The sequence below is a fragment of the Phaethon aethereus genome (assembly GCF_964289735.1).
Source record: "Phaethon aethereus genome assembly, chromosome: 26".
Classification (NCBI taxonomy): Eukaryota; Metazoa; Chordata; class Aves; order Phaethontiformes; family Phaethontidae; genus Phaethon; species Phaethon aethereus.
Window position 1 is genome coordinate 2,897,874 of NC_138602.1, and position 24,404 is coordinate 2,922,277.

A 24,404-nucleotide genomic window follows, 5' to 3' on the forward strand; every position below is an offset into this window, starting at 1 on the left:
AAAAGGAGCCAACAGCAGCTGCTAGTGTCAGACCATTCACGTTGACATCTACCATACATCCTTACAGTGCGATAGGACACAGCAAAGCGTAAGGCAGATAGGTCAAACTCATCCAGCTCATTATCGGGATTGGTATAATGAGGGCACACTGAATAAACTGTTCTTCTGAAAAGGAACCAATCTAGCCTCTTTCCCCCACAGTCCATCATACAGCAGATTGGTGCGAGTTCAGAGATGGCGTTGCTTCGAGAGAGGTACAGGAAGCCCTGGGATGCAATTCTTCTCAGAGAACCTGCTCAGTGCTTGATGAGGAAATGTCCAACAACCTCCATGCAGCGTAGGGGTTGAGCTCATCCTGATCTCTGCAGAGTGCCCACACGTACAGCATCCGCAGAACCTTGTCCTGGAAGGAAAATCCTGTCGTTAGAGCGTGCGTGATGGTCACAGACCTAGCTCAGAGCTGATAGGGACATGCTCCACACTTCCTCCAGAGATCGTTCTTGTGGTTTTGCTCTCTGGTTCTAAGCCCCAAAGTCCCGAATAAGGATAGCTCCAGCAACATCTAGATTGTGGTTAGAAACTTACCACAGTCACGAACAGATAACTTTTGATTTCCAAAACCAGAATTAGGGTTTCCAAATGTCTTTGGCTGACTTGTATTAACTGTCAAGTTTGATAATATTCGACCTTATGTTTAAACAGAAATTCCCGGTTTCAAATTGGTTCGGCCGTCAGGCTGTACTGTCCTCTGTAACCTTCACTCAAGTTTAGGCTCTTTCCTGCAGCTCTAACTCTGCCTCTCCCACATCAGCCCGTGAGCTGCATCCCCTCCCCACAGCTATACCCCTAGCTCTCACACATCAATTTGAGCAGCTCAAATTAACCAGAAATTATCATCACCAGGTCTGAGGAGAGACAGAGAGTAAAAAAACCCCAACATTTATCAATGAAAATCAGATCGTACCAAGTCCAGCCACAGCATTAGCCACAGGCACCCGCTAATGCTGCCATCAAACCTTTGCTGTGCAGACAGTGCTTTCACCAGTTACCGAAACAGAACTATAAGCTTTTCCATCCTTAATGCACGTAATGAGAACACCAGCAGTTTTGTTCACGGTAAGGATGAAAGGCGTATCTCAGCACATCCTGAGGCCATCACTCATGGTCTGATGAAAACAACTCCCTGAAGAGTCACTGCAGCTACCTGTGACAAAATCTCTGCCTCTCCCAGGAGAGAGGTGACACTGCCCACCAGAGACTGGGCTGCAGGGAGCCCAGATCTGGCACGGTGTCACAGATCCAATCTGCAACTCAAAGGTTATTTTGATTTTATCATTTAGCCATTAACCATGGAGAGTATTTCCCTCAGATAAGAAAGATCAGACTGTGCATTGGCTCAGCTCCCAGACGTGTACTTAACTACTACATTTTTGATTGAATGTGTGAATCTTTATAGGTTATAATTTAGGTACACAAATGTGAGGAGGGAGACTTTCTGTAGCAGACCAGTCATTAGAAAACTAATGCTTTAGAAATATCACGTATCATAAAGTCATTTTTTTCTTGCTCGGTATTTCAGAAGATTAACTTGCTCCAGCTTGGCTCAGAAGTGTTAAAAGGGATTGAAAACTTGAGTCATATAGACGTTTGAGGTATGTCAGAAGGAAGAGCAGAGGGGACAAGAGAACAAAAAAAAACAACGGAAGTTTTGCCTGCTCAAGACAGGCTGCGCATTGATGTACCAGCCACAGCAATGCTAACAGGTCTTCCCTGAGTATAAAACGCTACGTATAAGCTCAAGATGAAGCAGGTAACATAACTGATTTTTAACATTGCCAGTGGCACCTTAATTGGTATGATTTTTGTGATTTGTGATTTTCAAAGTCCATTTTGTAAGATTGTGTAATGAAAGGGAATTTAATCATACACTTCAGCGTCAAAGCTCTGCTACATCTGGAAAAGTTTATGTTCTTGAACATAGTATTTCTGAGGGGATGAAGAGCAGATAAGCTTAGAGCTGCTGGTGATTTCACAGCACGCAGTACTGAACAACTAGCACAGCTTCCTTCCTGGAAATGAGATGTGAGAAAACATAAAAATTACATGTTTCCAAAGCGGAGAGATTTCTGGGTTTCTGATCTGGTGCTTTTATTAATAGGGTACATCTTAATCCTCGATGTACAGTGCATGCTGCTGCATATATTCACAGAAAGTGGGACAGCAAACATCTGCGGACTCCCAAAGGCAGATTTCTGTGATGGCCATGCATGCAAGGCAGAAATTTGTCGTTTAATCCCACAGTCTGCTGTGACAAACAGCATCCTGTCTCACAGTCCTTCAGGACCTAATTTTAAAAAGATTCCCTTGACTTCGCAGCATCGCACGATGGGTTGTCCAAGACCTCATTTTCCCAGACTGATTTTGTGGGGCTCCACAGGGATCCCCTACGTTTGCCAACCACAACACCTGGTCCAACCCCGTCACAGGCTGCCTGGTCTCCCCACATCTCCCCACTGGGGGCGAGCCTGCAGCACCGCAGTAAGAACTTAACAATCACAACCAGGTAAAATACCACAGCAGCTACAAGCACATGATTTCTATTTAGAGAGTTTACAGTTTGAGGCTCCTTTTCCCTAGAAGGTCACTTGTTCAATACTCCACAGGAGCAGCTCAGCAGTTAACACCAAATCATAGTTACCAGCCAGCCTACATCTGACATTTGATTAAAGCTCAAGTTTTGTTTCCAATGGAGAATTTTAATGCATCTCCCTGATTTATTGCTGCTCCAGAGAAATCAGACAGCAAACGGACTTTGATATCCTGTTCAATAATTATCACATCAATATCTATCTTCTAGGAATGCAGTAATTTAATGCAAGAAATCACTATATCAGCTGTTCCTCCCCTGCAGTCGATGTGACAGGCTGTAAATCAGTCCAGATGGGCCCCATCATTAAAATTAGTCCCTTTTTTTGTAAGCTTACAGCCTGGACTAGAGAATGGTTACAAAAAGCCAATATTTATTAAATGCATGTATTAATTTTAATGGAAGTCTGCTAGAAACTGCCAGCTCCCGGCATCTCACAATGTCCCCCATTATATATCATTAAGCTACTTAAACATTGTGCAGACACAATACACGGCAGAGCTGTCTGGATAGTGAGCCACTTGAGAACAAAAGGTATTCCAGAAAACGCAGGGGCTCCTCGAGCCTGCTGTGTCTTTAACTCTGGTAATAAGCATATTCTGTGCTTACGTCTGCCAGGCTCAGTTTAACATCACTGACAACAGAAGAGGCAGGCTGGACTCGCAGTGTTAAAAGCTAAACCACAGTGAAGTACAAACCACAGAGACGCCAGAGACTGGCTGCACAAATCACCCTGTGTCACAGGTTCCCATTAGAAGCCTGCACCAGGTGCAGCATCTAACACAACTGATGTTGGATTGGGAGAGATTCAGTAAGTAAAGGCTTGTGGCGCTGTAAGATACTTTGTACTAGTGTAAGGAGGCAGCAGCCAAAAACACGAACTTCTACTTCCAGTTGTTTACAGTGATTTTCCCCATCTCCTGCAAACGACTTAACTCCAGCTCCCACCCTGTTTGCAGAACATCTTTGTGCTCTTTATGAAAGGAAAAGGGAGAAAAGAAGAACAGGATCGGGTGGATGCTGTGTGATGGAGCTTTAATCAACAGCAGGACAGTTCAATTCTGTCCCAGAGGGTGCCAAAGGAGCAGAACTCACCGGCAATAACTGCAGCATGCTGGCCGAGGCACAGCAGCAACTGGAAGAGAAAACGCTGCTGGTGGTCATAGCTCCAGCTCCTCTCCTCACTGTGTATTTAAAATATCCCTTTCTCTGTCCATTCTAGATGTTTGCAGACTCTCCTCATATAGCGCAATTCTTGATTAATGGGTCGTTAACACTCAGAGTCTGACGGGAATAAACAGCCGACACCGAGCTGAACCAAGACAAGATGCAGTATTACGCATACCAGTGAACGCAGGACGTGCGGGTACCCACTGCCCTCGGTGGATGACTCCATAGCAACCGAGGTGCCTAGCAGGGAACCCAAGGAAAACACGTACAGCCAACGAGCATTACTTACCGGATCACCTTCTACCACTTCCCCTTTCTGGTTCTTAATTACCATCACGACCTGAGCCTGAAAAGTGATGATTAATACTGGTCCCTGCTCCATCATCTTCCCCATAGCCAGCTGCAATGAAAGAAAATTCCATTAGAAAACAGACAATTTCTGACCATTAACATAAAAGCGTCAAGTATTTAACACAGCTGCTATGGCTTGACACTGCTAACAATCCCATCTTCTCCCCAAGCTCGATCTAGTTCTATCAGACAGGTTATATCTGCTTTGTTAACACAGATGCTGTAGACCTTATTGCAAAGCATTTTCCCCAAAAATTTCCCTGTACTTACAAGCTTTCCCAAAATTCTTCTGAAAGTTTTCACAAGTCAAAAAATCTGGGAAACATGAACAAGCTCCGTTCCATTATTTCCAAATTAGGAACCAAAAATAACAGAAACCCTGCTCTTAAAAAAAAAAAAAGACATTTTCTTCAGAAAGTACATGGACTGAAGCTTTTTTCTCTTGCTTTTAAATGAATCTTCCACATGAAGTTGTCTGAACTAGACAAAAAGAACTAAGTAATAGAAAGACTTCAAGGTGAGAACCTTTTGACAGTTGTTTTTTCTCTGTTCGAAGGTCACTCCTTTAAAAATTTAAAGAACTTATTCACTGAAATGCAAAGAGGAATGGAGAATTAAGTTTTGTTTTCCAAAGCTGTGCTCTTAAAAAAAATACAACCCTCCTTCTGTTTCTTTTACGGGAATGCAGTACGCTACAGAATATCTGGCTCTTCAGTGATTCTGGAGTTACTGTCCGTGTTACCCAAAAAGGTAACCATACTACCTCACACTTAAGGTGACGTGATTATACTCTTTCGTATATGAGAGATACCATTTCAAAAACATTGCATTTTATCACATAATGAAGAATGCATCGCCAGAGACAGTTACAAGACTGTGCCATAATTCACAAAGGTGCATATATAGATATATTTATTTATATTTTGCTCTCCCTTGAGGAAAACTCAGCACTACTGCAATGCTGCTTTGCTTAATCGGAGGGAATCAGCTCCCCAGCTCTGCAGTAACTCACACCATCCCAGTCCACACTGCGTTTCTGGAACGGGCCTGACTCATTCAGCAATGCACAATGCCTTCCACCCGAGTATCAAAAGCCAGATCTCACAGCTCTTTGTCGGACCAATTTCCATGACAGACATTTTATACGACACCACTTGGCATTGATAATTTGACAACATAAATTTCCACGTGGGTTTCAAGGAGGAGGAGGAGGAGGAGGGCCGTATCACTGACTAGGCTGTATCCCTTATAGGCACCAAGACTTCCGTACCAGTATTGCTTTATTTTTTAGTACTATGATTCCCAAAAGCCTCTATAATCAAGAGAGTATTTCTATCACTCCTCCTACACTAAGTTCAGAAACCTCATTTCACAAGTCACATATTTAAAACTACATTTAGGCAGCCAAATAAATAGTCCTAAGAAGTATCAAGGATCCAAAACTCCATTAAATTTAAAGGCAGTAGCTGTCTAGTGAAGTAGAGAATGCTTTAAGCAAATACCTGGAACATGAGTTCAGATGCTTATGTTTGAAAGACTTTAATTTTAATGCTGCCAACTTTGCAGCATGTGAATTCCCTTAAATCCTCTAAATTTTTTTTTTTTTCCAAACTCACTGAACTGTTTTTCTGGATGAGATCACTCAACATACTCCTATAAATCTCCTCTAGAGAAATGCATTTGAAAATTTAAACACACAACACCCTTTATCCCCCTTTCTCGCAATACAGAAAGCACAACAAGAACTGCACTCATTTATGTTCCATATCAATCATTTTCCAGCTAAGGCGTAATTTTCTTGAGAAATTTCATGTGAAAATACAAGCATTTAAAACAAGTCAGTAACAAAATGTCTTTCCAGCTGCCACTCAGAATCTGTGCACAGTTCTATACTAATCAGCACCTACAGAGGAAAAAAGTTATTTAGCATACAATGAAATCAAGTCTCCTAGACACTATACAGAAAAACCTTTGATTTAAATAAGATGCTTAGAAAGAAGCAATCATGTTTATTGCTTCCACAGCTTTAATTTTGTTACAATGCATTATTTATTGATGAAGATAATCAAGAGAATTGCAGATGCCACAGAAATTTTCCCGCTCATTTGGCACATGCTTGCAGTTAATATTGAGAGTTACCGAAAAGGTAGGAATGGCTTCCTCTGAACCCAGATGGATGAGAGAAAATGAGAAGCCTATCAAGACCAAAAGGCAAAACAGTCCTAGGAAGAGGACCAGACATTAGCCTTCTGTGGGAAGAGATGCCCTGTAGAGGATCTTCTTGCTCCCCGTGAAGATACGTGGTCATTAATCAAGTCCATTCCCGCTGTTCTTTTGTAGGGCTACACATGTCAACTAAGCCTCTTGCTGTAGGGCATTTGCTCAGATGTTTCTGGAGCTCTCCTGCACCCACTCCAGTTTTTTAATGATGCGGGCACAAAAAGAGAGACTCCTGCACAGGGCTGCAGGTAGAGAAAAATCACCATCAGTGGTCCTCCTTTCAGCAAACCACCAAGAGCATCAGACTTTGTTCTCTCGGCTTTCTGTGATAATTGCTGAATTCTTCCTGACTTCTTGTCTTGCAGGGGTGTGACCACAAGTGAGAAACACCTGGCCAGCCAATACACCCAACATCATCTAGAACATCCCACTTTCTGAACAGCATCCTTTTATCACCATACTCCATTTCCATCTCTACCTGAAAGTTTCCAATCCTCCGCATCCTCACCTTGGACCAGACCACCTCTGGGTTTAGACCCCTGTTAAGTAGCTCTAACTGTTCTCTGTTCTTACAGGAATGACCTTGCAGTTGGCTTTACGGTAATTTAATGGATTCAGCTTATAATTTTATTGAGGATAATACTGCACAGCTGCAATATATTGGACAAATATACCATAATATATTATTTCTGTTCCAACAGAAACACGCAGTGAATGTTGCTGCCTTTGAGTTAGCACCTTTGATGACAAAGGCAAATGGCTGATCTGACTATTTCCACACATGTTTTAAAGCACCGGTGTGCAGCTGCCCTGTTCCCCTCCTTCCCTTGCACATTTCCTTCACAGCAGAGCTGGTTATGGGATAGGAAAGGTCTGGCTAAAGGCAGTCATTTCTTTGAGATACCTTTGCCATTGAAGGAAAGAAAGATCTGAATGAAAACTTGAGGGCCAGTGACCGATGACACTAAAGACTTAATTAAATGAAAGGACTACTGTAGACTTACTGCTAATTAGAACAGTAACACCTCTGGCTCCTCAATAGTCCTTAGTACTACGGAACTAAGAGAACGCGGAGAGTGTTATGACTGTGCAGACAGAATCCCCAGCTACCAACAGGCTCCTAAGGAGCCCATGGCTCCACTCGCAGCTGTTATCTCCCCACCCATCCAGAGCCAGCCAAGACAGCGGTTAGGTCTCTTTAATTGCCATTCCTGCACGGCACAACCTTGAGTCACGAAGTATCGCGCATTATCGTCCAGAGTAAGCACCGACAAAGCCCTCCATGAAAGCACCGCGTCAGTGCTATTTGCCTTTATTATTAGCCTTTCTCAATCTATATGCTAGTGATTAAGACCAAGGTGCCCTGGCAGAGAGGAGACAAACCACAACGCTGTAACTTAGGCTTGATCACACAGTAGCGAATCTGTCCCATGAGCTCTCCCTTCCAGCAGTGGTGATCTGTTCCTCTGTTAGCAGAAATGGCAAATACCAGAGTAGCATGAGGCAAATAAAACCAGCAGTCAGAGCAAAGAAGAAAACTCCTCCTCAGGTCTTGAATTTCTGATTCATCCCCCAAGGTGAAATATAGAAAAGGACACTCACATCAATGTTGTCAATGTCAAGAATCCTGGAGTGGAACTGGAGACCCATGGCTTTGGCTTGCTGGATTGGATGAGCAAGCTGACTGTAAGTCTAAATGAAGCAACAAACTTGTGTTACACGTTTGAATTTGTTCTATCGCAAAGAAAAAGGGGGTTTCTGCTTAGAGAGAACAATCAAAAGAAAGAAGAATAAAAGTCAGTTGTTTGCAAATGTGCTGAACATGTATGATTTGCAAGGTATCAAACAGCTGCATCAAATGCTCTGGGCTTCACATAACCAAATTCTCACTAAAAATCCCATCACCCCTGGACAGACCAGGAGATCCATCACTCACAACAGAGCACGCACCTGATAGACAAGGCACTTGTGATTCTGATTTGACAGAAGACAAGGAAAAACAGTCTGGGAAGCTATTTTCCTAACACCCAGCTAGACCCTGGAGGCAGACCAGCATTTCCTGGCTGCTTCTAGGCACATGCACATATGCTTCGTTATTTATGCATCAAGAACTGTTGTTGGGGATAGTGAATTCCTACTTGCTTCCAGCATGATCACCATATTTTTGGCAGGTATAAACAAACAGGAGGCGGTCCCTACCTACCGCCCCACCACGAATCTTCTAACCTTCATCACAAGCATTTAAACGCAAATATCCTACAGAAGTATACTGGTAAAGTTACTAGAGTGAAGTTGGACTTACAGATCAGGGATTCTGAGGACAGCGGGCAGACACAGCTCTATGAGCCACAAACTCTACCTATAAAGCCAGTGGGCTGGCAGCAACCTGCAGCTCGGTTGGTATACCTGCCACTTCAATAAGTTTTTGCCTTACTGGTTTGTATTCCAAAACTTCAGTGACCACTATCACAAACTTAAGACTCGGGTATGATTCTGTTCAAGAGCCTTTATCTCCTGGATTGTCATTAATAGGACTCCCACTTCTTCCCTTGGCTTACTTACAGATGATTCTTGACTTATGAGCTTAATTTATAACTACAACTAGCTTAGAAGGGTTTGCTTTTTGTCTTATAAACTGCAGTGAATCTGCTACTACCCTCTAGAGATTGGAGATTAACTCTACAGTGTCATTTCAAAGGTTGCTTGAGCAAACAAAAAACTTTCTTTACTTTCAGACTGCTTTAAATATCTTACTCTTACATACTGCAATATTGTTACAAAGACGTTAATCATAAAAATTTAATAAAAAAATTGCCTCTTCCACCGTGTGCATTTCCAGCCCTCTGGTGGTGGTGATCAGTAAGGAGAACATTCACTTTAGGCAACTAAATTCTTTAGATGGCTCTGCGTTGCCTACAACACAATTATCTTAGAGCAGGGTAAAAACCAGAACAAGTGTCTACCGATGTTGTCAGGAAAGGATCTGCTTTCGTGAAATTACGTGGACAATAACACAATCACTGACTCACAATCAATTCATACCCACTGTTTCGAGAAGTGGATCCAACACTGAAAATCTATCCCAGTACAAAAAGAAAACCAGTTTTTGTACAACAAAACAAAATTCAGTTTTCTGCAGTGATATTACCCAGGCTGCAGATTATCTATGCTGCAATTTCAGAAAAACTTCAACCTGCCAGCATTATTTGCTGGGATATTGCAGTGGACTTGTGTTTGTATAGTAGCTCCAGGGACAGCTTGACTCTATAAGCAGAAAAGCATCACTTTTTTGGGTCAGCTCAAATGTCTCTGCACCCTCTCATCCCATATCTGGGATACAGGCTCTACTAAAGCCCTTCTGCATCGAGAAGGGCAGTGCAGAACTGGAGCTAGTTAGACTAGTTTGAGCTTAGCTCTTGACTTGCTTTCTGTCTCTAAACAGGTCTCCTCTCATACCCAGACTACTCCAGAAGTTCAGCATGTACACTTGACTGCATTCATGTTTTATAGTATGGACATGTTACATGGGCAAAGCGGATAAGCAACATCATAGATGCAACAGTTGGACAGCTTGCAAGCAAAGGAAGCACAACGCACCTACTTAAAAAGGATAATCATAACCTTGAGACATTTTAGTAGCTCTACTTACCGCCTCATAGCACCAATCCTTGAGAATATCCAGCTCCCCAGACATCATAGCCTAAAAGAGAAAATCAAATAAGATAGGAGCATTTTAAAGCACCTCCTGTATCAGAGAATTGAAATTATCAGCACTTGCAGCAGCAAACTATTTTAAATCCTACATCTTGTGAAACCCTGAAGAAGGACAGGAGCTTCAAAGAGGAACAGCAATAAGAACCTCTATAAACATACACGTACTGAGTCAGATGTACATAAAGCTTTTGATAATTTAAGATAAAAGCTACCTTAAACCTTCCTGTCCAAAAAGTCAGCAGAATGCATACTACCCAGAAATCCTGGGAGGTGGGATCTAACAGAAGCAGGAATACAAACCAGAAATAGATCTGCAGTTTTCAAGACTGCAAAAAGTTCAGGGCACAGAACAAACAGAAGAATCACACTGCAACTCATGAAAAGGTTTATCTTTAAAACACCTGGAAATTGTAGTGTAAAAAACACCTGGAATTTGTAGTAAGACAGATGCTGGGAATTTAGCAGATTTCAAGATAAAGTTAGTTATATGTGGCAGGGTTTTTTTCAATATAATGCCTATAAATCCTCATACCTGATGGTATCTGTTAAGCTGGCTACCTACAGTTTGCAAAAACCTCTCCTTTGAAAAATTTATTCTCCAGGAGTCAAGAGCTCGTTTTTTGCAGCTTGCTTTAATGACACAGCACCATTAGGAAAAGCAGATTCACCATGACAGGCCTGTCTTTACTGTCGACATTACAGTTCCAGTCACAGAACTGATACGCAAGTCAGTCACTACAAAGACAGCAGTGACAAAACCTAACTATGCATCAGTTTGGATATTTGCAGCTGTAAGCATTAAATTATTTTTTTATTCATCCGATAATGCTACTTCATGACTAGGAGTATCACAAATATTTCTACATGCATATTAGTATGTATCAATCTGAGATATGATCACTCACTGCACTATATTGTAGGACGAGAAAAACAACACTTTGCTCTCTCTCAGCATCTGTTTATCTCTTCAAGCCTCAGGTTTGCTAGTCCATGCAAATCTCTCAAAACAATTTCTGCTGTATTTCTTCAAATCCCCTACTTTCGCTCTGTCTTTTCTGACATACAGTGAGAGGAACTATATCCATTTATACACGAGGTCACATCCTTTATCCGTGCTATCCTCTTGAGTGGTTTTATACTTCAGCCTTTAAAAACGTTAAGTTCCCCACACTTCCTTGGCTAGTGCCAGGAATATTTTCACTGAACCATTTGTCATGAGCCAGTCTTCTTCCCAAGCAGCCACAGATCATTTAGAATCCAGCAGTACCTATGCACCAAATTCTTTCCCTTATCAATATTTGATATCACCATTTTCCCAGTACTGTTCGTTCACCTACTTCAGTTTGATCCCTCTGATGCCCACATCATTTGTCATAGGAGAAGACGGTTAGTTGCTTTCAAGGCCAGAAAAAAATTTGCTAGCCTACTAAATTATGAAATATGGGTTTAAACTAAATTGTTATGTGGGACCCAACTTCCTTTCCCAAGGCTATCTCATGTTCTGTGCAAAGCTAGATTCTTGAGAAGGAAATACTTTCCTAGCATCAGAAAACTAAAAGAAAAATCTTCCATGTTATAGCGAAAGAAAAGAACCAAACAAATTCATCATACTCTACCCCCACCTTACCTCCAAGACATTGGGGATTATATCATACTCGCACTGCTTTAAAAAACGGTCTTTGTCAAAGGATGGATCCACTTTGAGTATCTCTGTCAAAACTTCAGACATTTCCGTCTTTGAGAACAATCCACCTAATAAAACAATTCAGTGAGACTGGTGGCGTGGCAACTCTTACCAGAAAACAAGAGAAAAACCTCTGGTTATATACCAGAGGGAAGGAACAGTCACCTGGGAATGACCACAGACTTTAAGTTAGGCTTGAGATTTATCCCACAGAAGCACTTATCATCGCACTGCACTTCTGACCCAGCAGCAGGCTGCTACACTGCATGATACTGGATAATGAGCCATACAAAAGATTATAAAGCTCCAGAATCTGCCCCAGAGGTTAGTAACACACGGAGGACAACAGCACTAACAGTGACTAGGAACAGAGCTAAAAGGCTAGAGATGCACTTTCACAGCAATGATGAAACATTACCTATTAAATCAGTGACTTTGTCTGTGACAGCTCTGGAAGCTCGAATGAATGCATTATCACTTTCATCGTACTTCATTTTCATTTCAAAGAACCCTGAAAGGAGAGGAGACATGAGCAGCAGTGTCCTTCCACTACATTCCCGAATTAGGAAACAACATGCAATGGGTTGCAGCTTAAACCTGCAAGTTCTCTTCTAAATCTCTTTGTTGATTAAAGAGTTCCAATTTCAACAGTTACTTTTCTCCCCAGCTTCCTGCAATGTTCTTAATTATCAGCAACAGTCACTAGGAGAATGACAGTTTCTCTGACTTCAGCTGCCAGAAACTCTGGACCTTCTATGCAGGTTTTCAGTGGAAAATACACTAGACTTGCTTACCCCAGTAACAGTCTGCTTGCACCCCTTGATTCAGTCTGCTACAAGGGGTAGCAGGATGTAGCAATATGAAACCAACACCAGAAAGTTTAACTGAGGGGGAAAGGGGGGAGGAAAAAATCAAGAATAGACCTTAAACCTTGCCAATTTTTAATAAAATAGCAAGACATCAGTAAGGATGCAGTTTTTAAGCAGCTCTATGTACTTCTCAATCTTGATAAGAAAGCAAGCCGAGCATGTCACAAAACTACAGAAGTCATTGATGGGGAAGGAGAACTCCTGCAAAGCACCATCTCAAATGCAGAAAGAAGGACAAGGGGTGAAGTAAAAAAAAAAAAGCCATTTAAGCAAGTAGGCATTGTTGCAAGAAACTAAGAGCTCAACCAACTCATCTGTCTCTGGACATCATCAGATAGAGCAGAACTGCAGAAGGTAGTTGCAGGATAATGGGCCCTGCAGGGAAGCTTCTTCCCACCACGTCAATTAACAATTGGAATCCTGCCCTGAAGCTTACGCTCCTTCCAAAAAACACACTGTGTTCTCGGGTACTGGTGGTACCTAAAGGGAGAGAACACACTGTAGAGCCTGGTGCAGCCACAGCTGCCCTGTTGCCTGAATTGCAAAACCAGAGTCTTGGAAATATGCATAAAATCTAGACAAAGCCTAGAGTTCGTGCAGATGGCACAGGACAGGAGGATGGGACATGTGGGGAGCTTTGGAGGTTTGAGCATCTCCTTGGAAAGGCTAACAAGTGGGATGTAAAAACCCCATTCTCTGATACCTCCCCAAGGAGCACTACTTTAAAACAAGTTGGGAAGAAACACAATCCAAAGTTAATTATATGTTGCACTTTTACTCAATCTTTCTGTTCCTTAACAAGTCATTTACCCTGCAGTACACTGACAATGACTGTTTTGTTTTGTTGAAGGATTCTGGTCTCAGGCTTCTTTATGCCTTTCAGAAACATTAAGTGTCTAGGTAACCATCAAAAGTTATTGCCCACTGCAGGACAGATATTCAGCACTTTTAGGTTTTGCGATAAAAACAGAAAGGAGGCAAAGTCCCACACATTCCAGAGTTCTAAGCAGATGACAACAGAAACCAGCTCACTGAAGACAAGATTATTCCTCATCATAAGCTCAAGGTCAGGAAGAAGAGATCTGCCTGCCCTCTCCCTGGTGACATGCATGCATGCCCTGGCCTCTTCCCAGTGCCAGAGTGGATCTGACTTGAAAAAATAAAAATAGGAAAAAGAACAGAGTTCAGTTCTTTTTAAGCAATGGTCAAAGCAGGTTTTGGTACCTACAGGGAGCAGGGACTGATCAAAAACAATGTCTGACCAGGGGAGAGGTCTGCACACAGATGGAGCAGCTTGGAAAAGCTGCAGTGTTGTCAACTACGCCTACCTCCCATTCACACCACCTCCCAGCAACAGCTACAACAACAAAAAAAATGCCTACGAGTTGCATTATGTTGAGACTAGTTGCACAGATGGCATTAGATCCAACACAGCAAGAACCAGAATGGGGAAAAGAACGTGCTACTCCTTTGTCTTTGGAACACTTACTGTTGAAGACCACATTGTTGTCCTTGAAATCTTTCCACTGCTGATACCATTTTGAGTCTTTATGCAGCACCACACCCATGGCCTCCCTAGAAAGTGCAGAAGACATGCGTACTTGTGAACAAGTAACTTACAACTGAGTAAGAATAAAAAGGAGGACATCCTCACGAATATCACCGCAGCATGCAGTATCACCGAGGCTGATACACCACAAAAATGATACACAACTTAGTGGAGCAAGGCAGCAGAGAAAGCAAAGGAGCTCAGACTTAGTCCTGCCAAATGCAATTCGATAGCAAGGCATTAGAACTGAGAAAACGTAACACATGCACAAGTCAAAACTTCAGGTCAGAACATTATGTACCCACTTTAAAATTTTAAGTGCCCAGTTTCACTATCGGAAGATTCAACATCATCAACTTATGCTGGAAATTTGCTCTCAGACCTACCTGCTCTGCTAGGTCACGCCTCACCCCACAGCCTCACTTCAGCACTTGGATTTTAACCATCCCTGACCTGTAGTTAAGTTTTAAAGTTTTTATCAAATTATACAGAGAAATATTCACCCTAAATTACATCCAATACGTACTCATTAGCTTCAAATATTCGCTCCTCTTTAATCCTCTCGCCTGAGAATTCTGTTCTTTTTCGTAGTCGCTCCGGACGTTTGTAAGGACCAGTCTGCCCTAAAACACTTTCATCTATTTCCTTCTTAACGGTTTCTACTCCCTGAAAGGAAAATATCCCTATTAGGTTGATTTACCGTTCCCCCTTGCCCTTCCCCAGAAACTAAAAATCGCTTCTGTTGAAGGAAAAAAAACAACAAAAAAGATAAGAAACCACAGGTTATTCTCCTCTCCCTTACTCAGCAAATGCATCTTTGCTGATGTCTATCAACAAATGCACCAGTACCAAGGCCTTCTGCTTAAGAAGTTAACAGTCTAGGACAGCAAACAGATGGTTGTATTGCATCAACCTGAAGAAAAAACACAATATACTAGAAGCTATGGACACAGTCAAACCTGACAGGTGATAAGGGGTAACCTCTGCAGAGTTTAAATCAGAATAAATCAAGCCAGAGGAAGGCAGGCTTATCAGCCCTCAACAGCAGACAGCAGCCGCTGATAGAATGACAAGCCCCAGGTAAAAGGAAGAATGATTCCAGGTATCCGACATAGGGGAAAAGAAAGACTTCAACACCAACAACTAACTGCAAAGCCACCTGAAACGTCAATAAAATCCAGGTTCTAGGCCCAAGCTTAAACAAACAGGAGTACTGCTTTCCCCAAAACAAAAAGGGGCCTCACTTTGTACAGAATTCTACACACCTTCTAGCTGAGAAAGTAACTTCGAAGCAAACTGTTTTTGCCAGAGAAGAGATGTGAAAAAAAATGACAGTAGTTCAGCTTATACTAAAGGAGAGATAGGAGATAATCTCCCTCTTGGGTGAGGCTACATCAAGAAAAAGGACTTGATAAATCCGGACCGGTATACATCTCATCAGTGAATAGTTACATCCTTAATTCAGATTTTGCCAAGCAGAAGTTGCATCCTATTGCAACCATTGTTGGGAATTTTGTTGTACACTTCAATGGGGATTGGGACTAAAAGGCATTTTTAGTGTTTCTCCTTCACCTTGACTGCTCTACTTTTATTACTTAACTTTTGAGCAGTGCCTTCTCTAATGATTGTACCTATAAAAGATCTGTTGCACAATAAGTACACTTTCCTATTACAACTAGACACACGCAGGCAGAAAGGGATTTTATATACACTCTTTATTTATTACTCTCTGATTTTATACACAGCTTTTTCCCAATTCATGTTTTTATTGAGGACATGTAAGTTATGTAGCCCAAAGCATCATGTGGCTTTATGGGGGCTGTTATTTTTCAACTTTATTTTATGCAGGAATTTTCTGGAGAACGCACAGCTTTGCCAGCATAACTCATCCTCCCCTATTGAAAGGCAGTGTGACTCCTTCCTTAAGGAAGTTACAACACTGCTCAGGACCTAGATGGAATAGATGCCAGAGATCTGATATGAAGCAGAAACTGGAGTTCAAGTGACTTTAAGCATCAAGGATAAACAAATAAAAAGCTCCAAAGCTCAGTCTGTTCCTACTGAGTCTAAAAGACCATCTGAGGAACCTGGCAGAGAAGAGAACAAGACACAAGGCCCTGTGGATACCATCTACCTCTAGATTATACAAATAAAATTCCTCCTAAATACTGAAGCAATGGGGATCTCAAAATGACACTACTACTACAATTTCTAAGATAGCGTATTTGGTTTTCTGAAGGAGTAGACTGAATATTCTAAATCCTACATGCATACTAGAAGGTATAGCAAAGCTACAAGAACTGCTCGCAGCCTATAAAAGCTCTGTGAATCACTTAAATTTAACAATGAATCAAAAGGTTCATCTGTTTACAGGGAAAACAAATCTTTAAGACTCAACAAATTTACTTTAAGGTCCCATAAAATCATTCCCTGCTTATGAAGTCTGGCCTAGCAGCATGACGAACAAACAGTTCTCCGATTAGGAAGCTGCTGGAGTAAGATAACAGGTTTCGTTACAGACATACACACAAAAAAAAATAATAATAGTGTATAATGTGATCTGCAGCTATGGCTAGAAGCGACCTTTAGCAGATGATGTCTTATTAGAAACACAGAAAGAGAACTGACATGACCGATGCAGGTGATCCTCCTTCTGGCCTGGTAGAGGAGTTACAGGGGCCAAAGTCTCACAGGAGGCATGAGAAACCACTCACGGGGAACACTTCTTTGTAGGCTAATATATGAGTGCTTAACAGCAAAACATATGAGTGCTTGTATATTTTCTAGAAAAGGAGAGCTCTAAGCAAGCCGGTTTGTCAGTCAGCAGTTCCCAGGAGTACCACCAGTAGCTGCCTACAGAAGAGGGACATTTACCGCCCTACTCCACAAGCACAGCAACCCATTTTTCCGGTAACACATTTCAGCAGAAGCTCAGCTACTCAAGACTTACACTTTTCTAGGGTTGTTGAGTGAATGCTAGACCTGCAAAATACTTCTCCCTAATTTATCAGCTCATTCCAATGGCTCACACGGTCTTGCTGTAAGAGTTTTGCATTTAATTTTATACTCAGCAGAAATTCACACATCACTTCCATGTTAATGAGCTGTGCCCACAGCGCTGGGTTGTAGAGCATGATGGGACTTACGTACCTGAGAAATAGCTTTGAAGGCTGCTGTCTTGCCTAATTTCTCCCCTCCTTTTGTCACTGACTCCGCAGACTGCTTTGCTGTTTTTGCTGCTTCTTCCACACCTTCCTTTATCTTTCGGCCAATATCACTCTTACTTACTTCATCCAAACTCTGCAACAAAACAAAACAGGAAAGAAAAGGTCATTTTGGGTGAAAACTCATTTTGAGTAACTCCTTTTCGTGAATGCTAAAGACCTCCTAATGCACACATGACAAGACTAACCAAACCTAAAGTGAACACACAGTTACATGTGACAGGGGAGACTTACCAGGACACCATGGCTTGGCACTGCAGCATTAGCCGACACCTCTGTGCAGAACAACAAATTTGGCTACTCATGGGACCATATGCATTTGTAATAGCTGCTATTCATAGATTTTAAAACAATATGTATTTTTCTTGACATCAAAGAGAAGGAACAATGATGCCAGAGTTAAAATTCCCCAGTCCTTTCCTTTGAAACAAGTACTTCTTGCTTCTAACTCTTCCTGCCCAATTAGGAAACGCCTTTCTCAATCCGACACCTCCATATACACCACTTTGGCTGCGTTTACAGAGCCGGGCTCTCGTGTGCAGGAGGTGAAAAGGATTCTGCCAGCAGCTGGTCACCCTTGCATTCTGCACCGGCACACATCAGATCCTTGAGGATCTCAGAAATCTCACTGGCAGCAGGCAACCAGCCCTGGATGGATCACAAGCCACAACCTCAGAGGAAGACAAATGACAGGCTAACACTACAGGATAACAGTACTCAATGGTTTTCCCTGTTTGTCAATGAGATTTGGCTAATAAAGATGCTTACAGAGGCCTCAACGGTACTGAAAAGATGCTGGTTATGTCCACATCAGCAAAGAGCATTACACCCAGCTCATAACTGTACACACAGTTAAGCTCATCAAAGCACATTTAGACAGAACGAGAGTGAAGGAGCACAGCAGAGAGCGGGTCCCCACAAACTTCATGTTGCACAGAGTTTAAAGTCCAGTGTTTGGCTGGCTGTTTCTCAGTTTCTCAGCAGGGATCCTGCATCTGACTGCAAGTGTTGGGAATAATCACACAGGCTTTGATCTTAAACCACTGCTGAAAATAGCTAAGCTCACTCTGCTCTGTGCAGCCTAGCTATGAGCATGAAGTCCACACACTTCAACTGACAGACTAGGAATAGCCTCCTGAAGTACCTCTCAGCTGTAGCTTACTGCAGAAAATCTTGTACTCCCTTTAAGAGAATCACAGAATCATTACGGTTAGAAAAGACCTTTAAGATCATCAAGTCCAATCATCAACCCAACACCACCAAGCCCACTAAACCATATCCTGAAGTGCCACGTCTACACATTTTTTGAACACTTCCAGTGATGGTGACTCCACCACTCCCTGGGCAGTCTGTTCCAATGTTTGACTACGCTCTCAGGAAAGAAATTTTTCCTAATATCTAGTCTAAACGTCCCCTGACACAACTTGAGGCCGTTTTCTCTCATCCTATCACTAGTTACCTCAGAGAAGAGACCAACATCCACCTCACCACAACCCCCTCTCAGGTAGTTGTAGAGAGCGATGAGGTCTCCCCTCAGCCTCCTCTTCTCCAGACTGAACACCCCCAGTTCCCTCAGCTGCTCCTCATAAGACTTGTGCTCCAGACCCCTCCCCAGCTCCGTTGCCCTTCTCTAGACACGCTCCAGCACCTCAGTATCCTTCTTGTAGTGAGGGGTCCAACACTGAACACAGGATTCAAGGTGCGGCCTCACCAGTGCTGAGTCCAGGGGCACGATCCCTGCCCTGCTCCTGCTGGCCACACTAGTGCTGATACAGGCCAGGATGCTGTTGGCCTTCTGGGCCACCTGGGCACACTCCTGAACAGCTCATGTTCAGCTGACTGTTGACCAGCACCCCCAGGTCCTTTTCCACCAGGCTGCTCTCCAGCCACTCCTCCCCAGGCCTGTAGCATTGCACGGGGTTGTTGTGACCCAAGTGAGGACTTGGCACTTGGCCTTATTTAAACCTCATACAGTTGTCCTCAGCCCATCGATCCAGCCTGTCCAGATCCCTCTGCAGAGCCCTCCTACCCTCCCGCAGATCAACACTCCCGCCCAGTTTATTCCATATTTTAAAATACTATCAGGAAGACTCCTCATAAATTTACTCCAGAGATAAAAAGTCAAAGCATGACTAAACACTCAAATACATCTGCTGCCCGGATGAACTCGGACAAGAACTGAAGTAAATGAGCACAAGCTGCAGTGCTTAGTCCCAGCCTAAAAAAATAACTTGAACTCAATTGCTTAAAAGTAGATCTACATAGACACAGTGATCCTTAAAGTCTGAGCCTAGAATGGAAGACACTCATACCTGTTAGGTACGAACAATGCCTGCTCCTCCAGGCGTTCTGTTATTCCCAAGACACGCAGAGCCATGGGATCACTTACAGCACACTAACTTAAGGGAGAGCACTCAACTATACCACCAGCACTTCTACTTACAGCACCTGGAGCCTCTGATGTTGCAAGTCTTTTTCAACATGCAGTAAGCAGCCAGAAGCCCTATCACATTAGTAGCCAGAAATGTCAGCATGAAGAGTCACATCTGCTAAAGAACTTCCAGGGTGATCTTCCAGCATTGCTCTAAGTGCCCTCCAGTGGAAGAACCACCCCAAGGCTTTTTTTTACTGCTAGACAATGCAGAACCGTAAGGACTATATCCAGTCACCAAATCTGAGAGGAATCACTGGGCAGTGCCTGTCCTCTGACCACACACTGACTAAGAAATCTATCAAACACTATTGCTGCAATTTTGTTAATGACTCTGGCCTTAAAGATTCAGAATAGTGATCACCTTTGGAATAGCAACCACCTTTCACCAAGAAAAAAGAAAGGGTGATTTTTCAAATGGACAAAGAACACATAACCTTAGAGCAGAACTGCCTTAGGGAAAGATTCTTCCCTAGCTGCATTTTACCTCTTTAACTGTACCAGTTATTTCTTCAAGTTTCTTTTTAATCACTTCAGAGGTCTTCACTGTTTCAGATTCAATGGTTTTCTGTGGAAAAAAACATGCTGCATGTAACTATGAGGACAGAAAATATTCAAAAACAGTTTAGCACACAGCACACCCCATTAACACTGTAATCGAGGGCAAAGAGAGCTGCATCTTAAGGAGCACACTACTTGAGTAACCAGCATCTGCATTTCATTTTTCCAAGTAACGCTGTTTATAGTTCTTCAAAGAACACAAAAGAAGATTTAAATACTGCCAATGTTAAATTTAATGTCTCATTATTTTCTCTGCTCGTTATTTGGGAAATCCAGTGAAAGGTCTGCTGGAAAGATTTTCCACTAAAAAAACAAAACAAAAAAACCCAAAAAAACAAACAAACAAAAAAAAAAAACCACAAACCACCCTAATGCATCTATTTACCAGTCAGTATTTCCAACCAAGCAGAACTTCTCATAAAAAAGGTGTGCTGAACTAAACAGTTCATTTGCAGAAAGATTCAAATTTACAGTCAGAACAGTAATAGCTCAGTGAGTGGGCAATGAAAACATCAAAGAAATTCATCAGGAAGACTTACATATTTCCTCCTTGCTTCTCGAAGCGCATCAGATTCTTCTAGCTTTTTAGCTTCATCTCGGAATTTTTTAATACTTTCTTTCATCTCCTTGTTTTTCGCTAATTCCTGTTTGATGTTCTCCACAAAACCTGATATAAAACCCTTTCTTCCTCCAGAAGAGTAGCATCTAGACTAAAGAAAATCAGACATTAAATTAAGCAAGTATCAAAGCCAGCAGGTAGATTTACTTAAGCCAAGCACTGGGTCACTTCTAAAATATGTGAAAAACATACAGCTACCTTGAAAAAGCAGCAGCTTTTTTTTTTATCCTCAAAACAGCCAGATGTCCAACACATTTCTAATGCCCTGTGAAGTACATCTATATAGCCATTAAAAGAGATGCTTTAGTTCATTAGGTTAGTTCGGGGTTAAACAATTTGGTAGATGAAGTTATCAGAGCACCACTCCTGAACTCTGTAACTTAGACTCAGCTACTACAAAATTCCCTGAGTTCATCAGACACATCTTAAAAAGTGGAAACTTTCAACCTAGAACTGCTGCTTCACAGAAACATATCCACATCTACTAGATCAGTACTCTAATAGGAAACCACTTTCAGCCTGAAATTTAAAAAAAAATCAGCCATTAACCAACCTGATAGATCTCTAAAACAGGCCTGCTCATTCTATATGCTGTACCCCTGTGGACTACAGGAACTGGGTATCTTCTGGATATAAGCCATATGCCACTGAGGAGACATTTCTGCAATAAAAATGTAAGATCAGGTTAGCACAGAATACAAGACGACAGCAGTCTTAAAGAGTGAAGGAAGAAAGGAAACAATACCGCAAACAGAGAATAACCACTGGTGGTCTGGGAACACATCCCAAGTGCTGCCAAGAAACGCTGCAGGCTGGTTTGGTAAGAGTCATCCACAAAAACTCTGTTATGTGTTTGAGCAGCACAACATCCGCGCACAAGTTCATTTTGATGAAATCAAAGTTGCAGTCCAAAACAGAGCAATACACTTTTCACAATTACTATATACATGCTTCACAGACCCATGATTTTATGAAAAAGGTGATGCACGAGTAAACCCATCCTTGAGTTGAAACATCTGTTATATAATATTGAAACATAATAAAATATTATATTACATTATATTATGTTACAAACTTTCTTTTCTAGAAATTCAGGCTTTAAACATAACTTTCTCCCAGCTGTGGAGGAAACCCAGGACCCCTTTGTATATATTTGTGCTGCCTGAAGTCAGAGACAAACACCTTTCGCCACAAGTCACAGACCAGAAAGGATACACTAGATCACAGAATGATCACTGAGAAATTCTGCTGTGCCTTGCTGAGATCACAAGCTGTAAATCCTTGCATCACATAGCTAATCTTTCAGGTCACCACCCTACACTGAAAGCAGAGTAGGCACAGCTTGTAGATTCTTGTCTTTACTTTAAAAATGGCCCTTCAGCACTGGCCTAGCTCCTCTTTCTCACATTCTGGGAAAACCTATCTGGCCCGCCCTCCAGTCAGGCCAAAGTGGCACCTTTTACCTCAAATTAAGCTCATGTTCTTCATGGGCCTGTGTTACCAAATCGTGCAACCCAAGCTCTTTGTCTACCAGACCATCTCTCAACTCACCGTAAAAAAATGTTTAAAAAACCACAAAACATGGACAAATCAAATGTGCTTTGCCATTAAAAGACTTGAGAAACCCATTTGTAAACTGAGAATATTTAATTCTGTGTCCAACCTAACAATAGAGTGTCCAGCTCTTTATCAGGCTCCTAGATGTTGAAAAGGGTTTGTAAAGAGCCATGCTGTCTGGTCCTGTGGCTGCAGTGACGGCGCTGCCAAACACCACAAGCTAAATCCAGACTATACTTCTGAGAAGTAACAGCATAGCCCCACACATCCTGCCGACCCAAAGACACGCGTTACGTGAACTCGCTGGTTCCTACGCTTCTATTAACTCACATCTTTTAAATTCAGCTCCCTCTTATTTATTGCCTCTGTAGTTATACCTAAGTTCCACTCGCTTAAAGTATCAAGTTTAAATCAAGGAACGAAACGCTACCCATAGTGTTCAAACCTTGCTGCCCAAGTCATCACTTGGGCCAGGCTTTGAGGCAAGCAAGAGCAAACTAGATATTATATGCATACCTTGAAGATCTATACTAACTGTAAGAATGGCATTAAAACTTGGGGCAGACTGCCTGCTGGATTTAACTCATTGCAGTTCTTAACCGAAAGGCACATTTCTTCCATGCTACTGAGCAGAAATGCTTAATCCCATGTTCAGTTCTGGGGACAAAAAAAGATCAACTCCCTTCAAAGAATGATGTACTAAAAAGTGGCTTTTAAAGCCAGAAGCTTTGCATCCAGTTCACACATCCGTTCACCTGCTCAACACGGCAGAAAAATTCACGTTCAGGTTTAAACCTCGCAAGAGGCCATCAGTGGAGCAGCTCAGCATCACCGGCAGCTCCGTGAAGACTCTCTGGAAGCTCCAAGAACGAGCTGGGCTAAACAGCCCCTGGCTGAGCTGAGGGACAAGCCGGGACACTGAAGCGGGGAGAGGAGCTTCCAGCTGCCCCCAGGCGCTCTCGCCACGGGTCTGACAGCCCTCAGGGCAGGTCCCGTCCCTCAGCAGCCCCGCCGCGGCCGGGCAGCGGGTGAGGAGGGAGGGGAGAGGAGGGAGCGGGCGCTGGGCCATCGCTCTGGGCGGCACCCGCCATCTCCGTGCCGGCACGGCACGGCCAAGGCGCTCAGCCCCGGCGCTCCCGCTCACGGCAACCCCAGCTCCGGGCCCGGCCGGGCCGCGCCTCACGGGGCACCGGGCACGGCCCGGGGCTGTCTCCCGCCGCCCACACCTCAGTCCCACGGTTCACCCACGGCCCGCGGAGCCGGCTCGACCCTCGGCGAGAGCAGCCGCCGCCCACGGCCACCGCCCCGCGCTCACCCGGCAGCCGCCGACCCCCGCCGCCGCCGCCATCTTCCGAGCCCAGCGTGTGACCTTCGGCGCGTCGCCGTGCAGTGACGTCAGCCCCGCGCGCCGCCCAGCGCGGGCCCCAGCGGCCCGTGAAGCGGCCGCGGGCTGGCTCGCTGCACAGAGACGCCGACAACGTTTTCACTGACGTTTTTATTGCGAAGCAAAATGCTGCCGGGGTGAGGGTTTGGGCGGGGGAGGGTCCCCCTCCAAAGTACAAAATACCAAGTGAAGCCTCAGTTCCTCTCGCTCGCTCTGCGGCAGCCCCCCCTCCCTCCGCCCCAGGGCCCACACCCGCTCCTGCGGTTCCTGGCCCGATTTACCTTTGCAAAAAGCAAACTTTTATTCATGAACTGTAATATAAAACCAAAACCAGCAAAATTGGTGGAATACAACTGAGTTTAATGCGGCAGTTTCATCCCACAAATGCTTGTGGGAAAGGGAGGGGGCAAGAGAAGGGGGTAGT

General features: G+C 43.2%; 1 protein-coding gene across 1 annotated transcript; it reads right to left on the bottom strand.

Moving 5' to 3' along the window:
* Positions 1 to 283: 283 nt before the first annotated feature.
* TIMM44 (translocase of inner mitochondrial membrane 44) lies at positions 284 to 23,944 on the bottom strand (the record flags this gene model as incomplete). Its single annotated transcript, XM_082010898.1, has 13 exons — positions 284 to 403; positions 4,107 to 4,217; positions 7,991 to 8,080; positions 10,038 to 10,088; positions 11,730 to 11,854; positions 12,205 to 12,297; positions 14,145 to 14,230; positions 14,731 to 14,870; positions 17,355 to 17,504; positions 20,347 to 20,427; positions 20,960 to 21,130; positions 21,593 to 21,700; positions 23,912 to 23,944. The coding sequence occupies 13 exons, from the start codon at positions 23,942 to 23,944 to the stop codon at positions 284 to 286; spliced, it is 1,359 nt and encodes a 452-aa protein (XP_081867024.1).
* Positions 23,945 to 24,404: the final 460 nt, after the last annotated feature.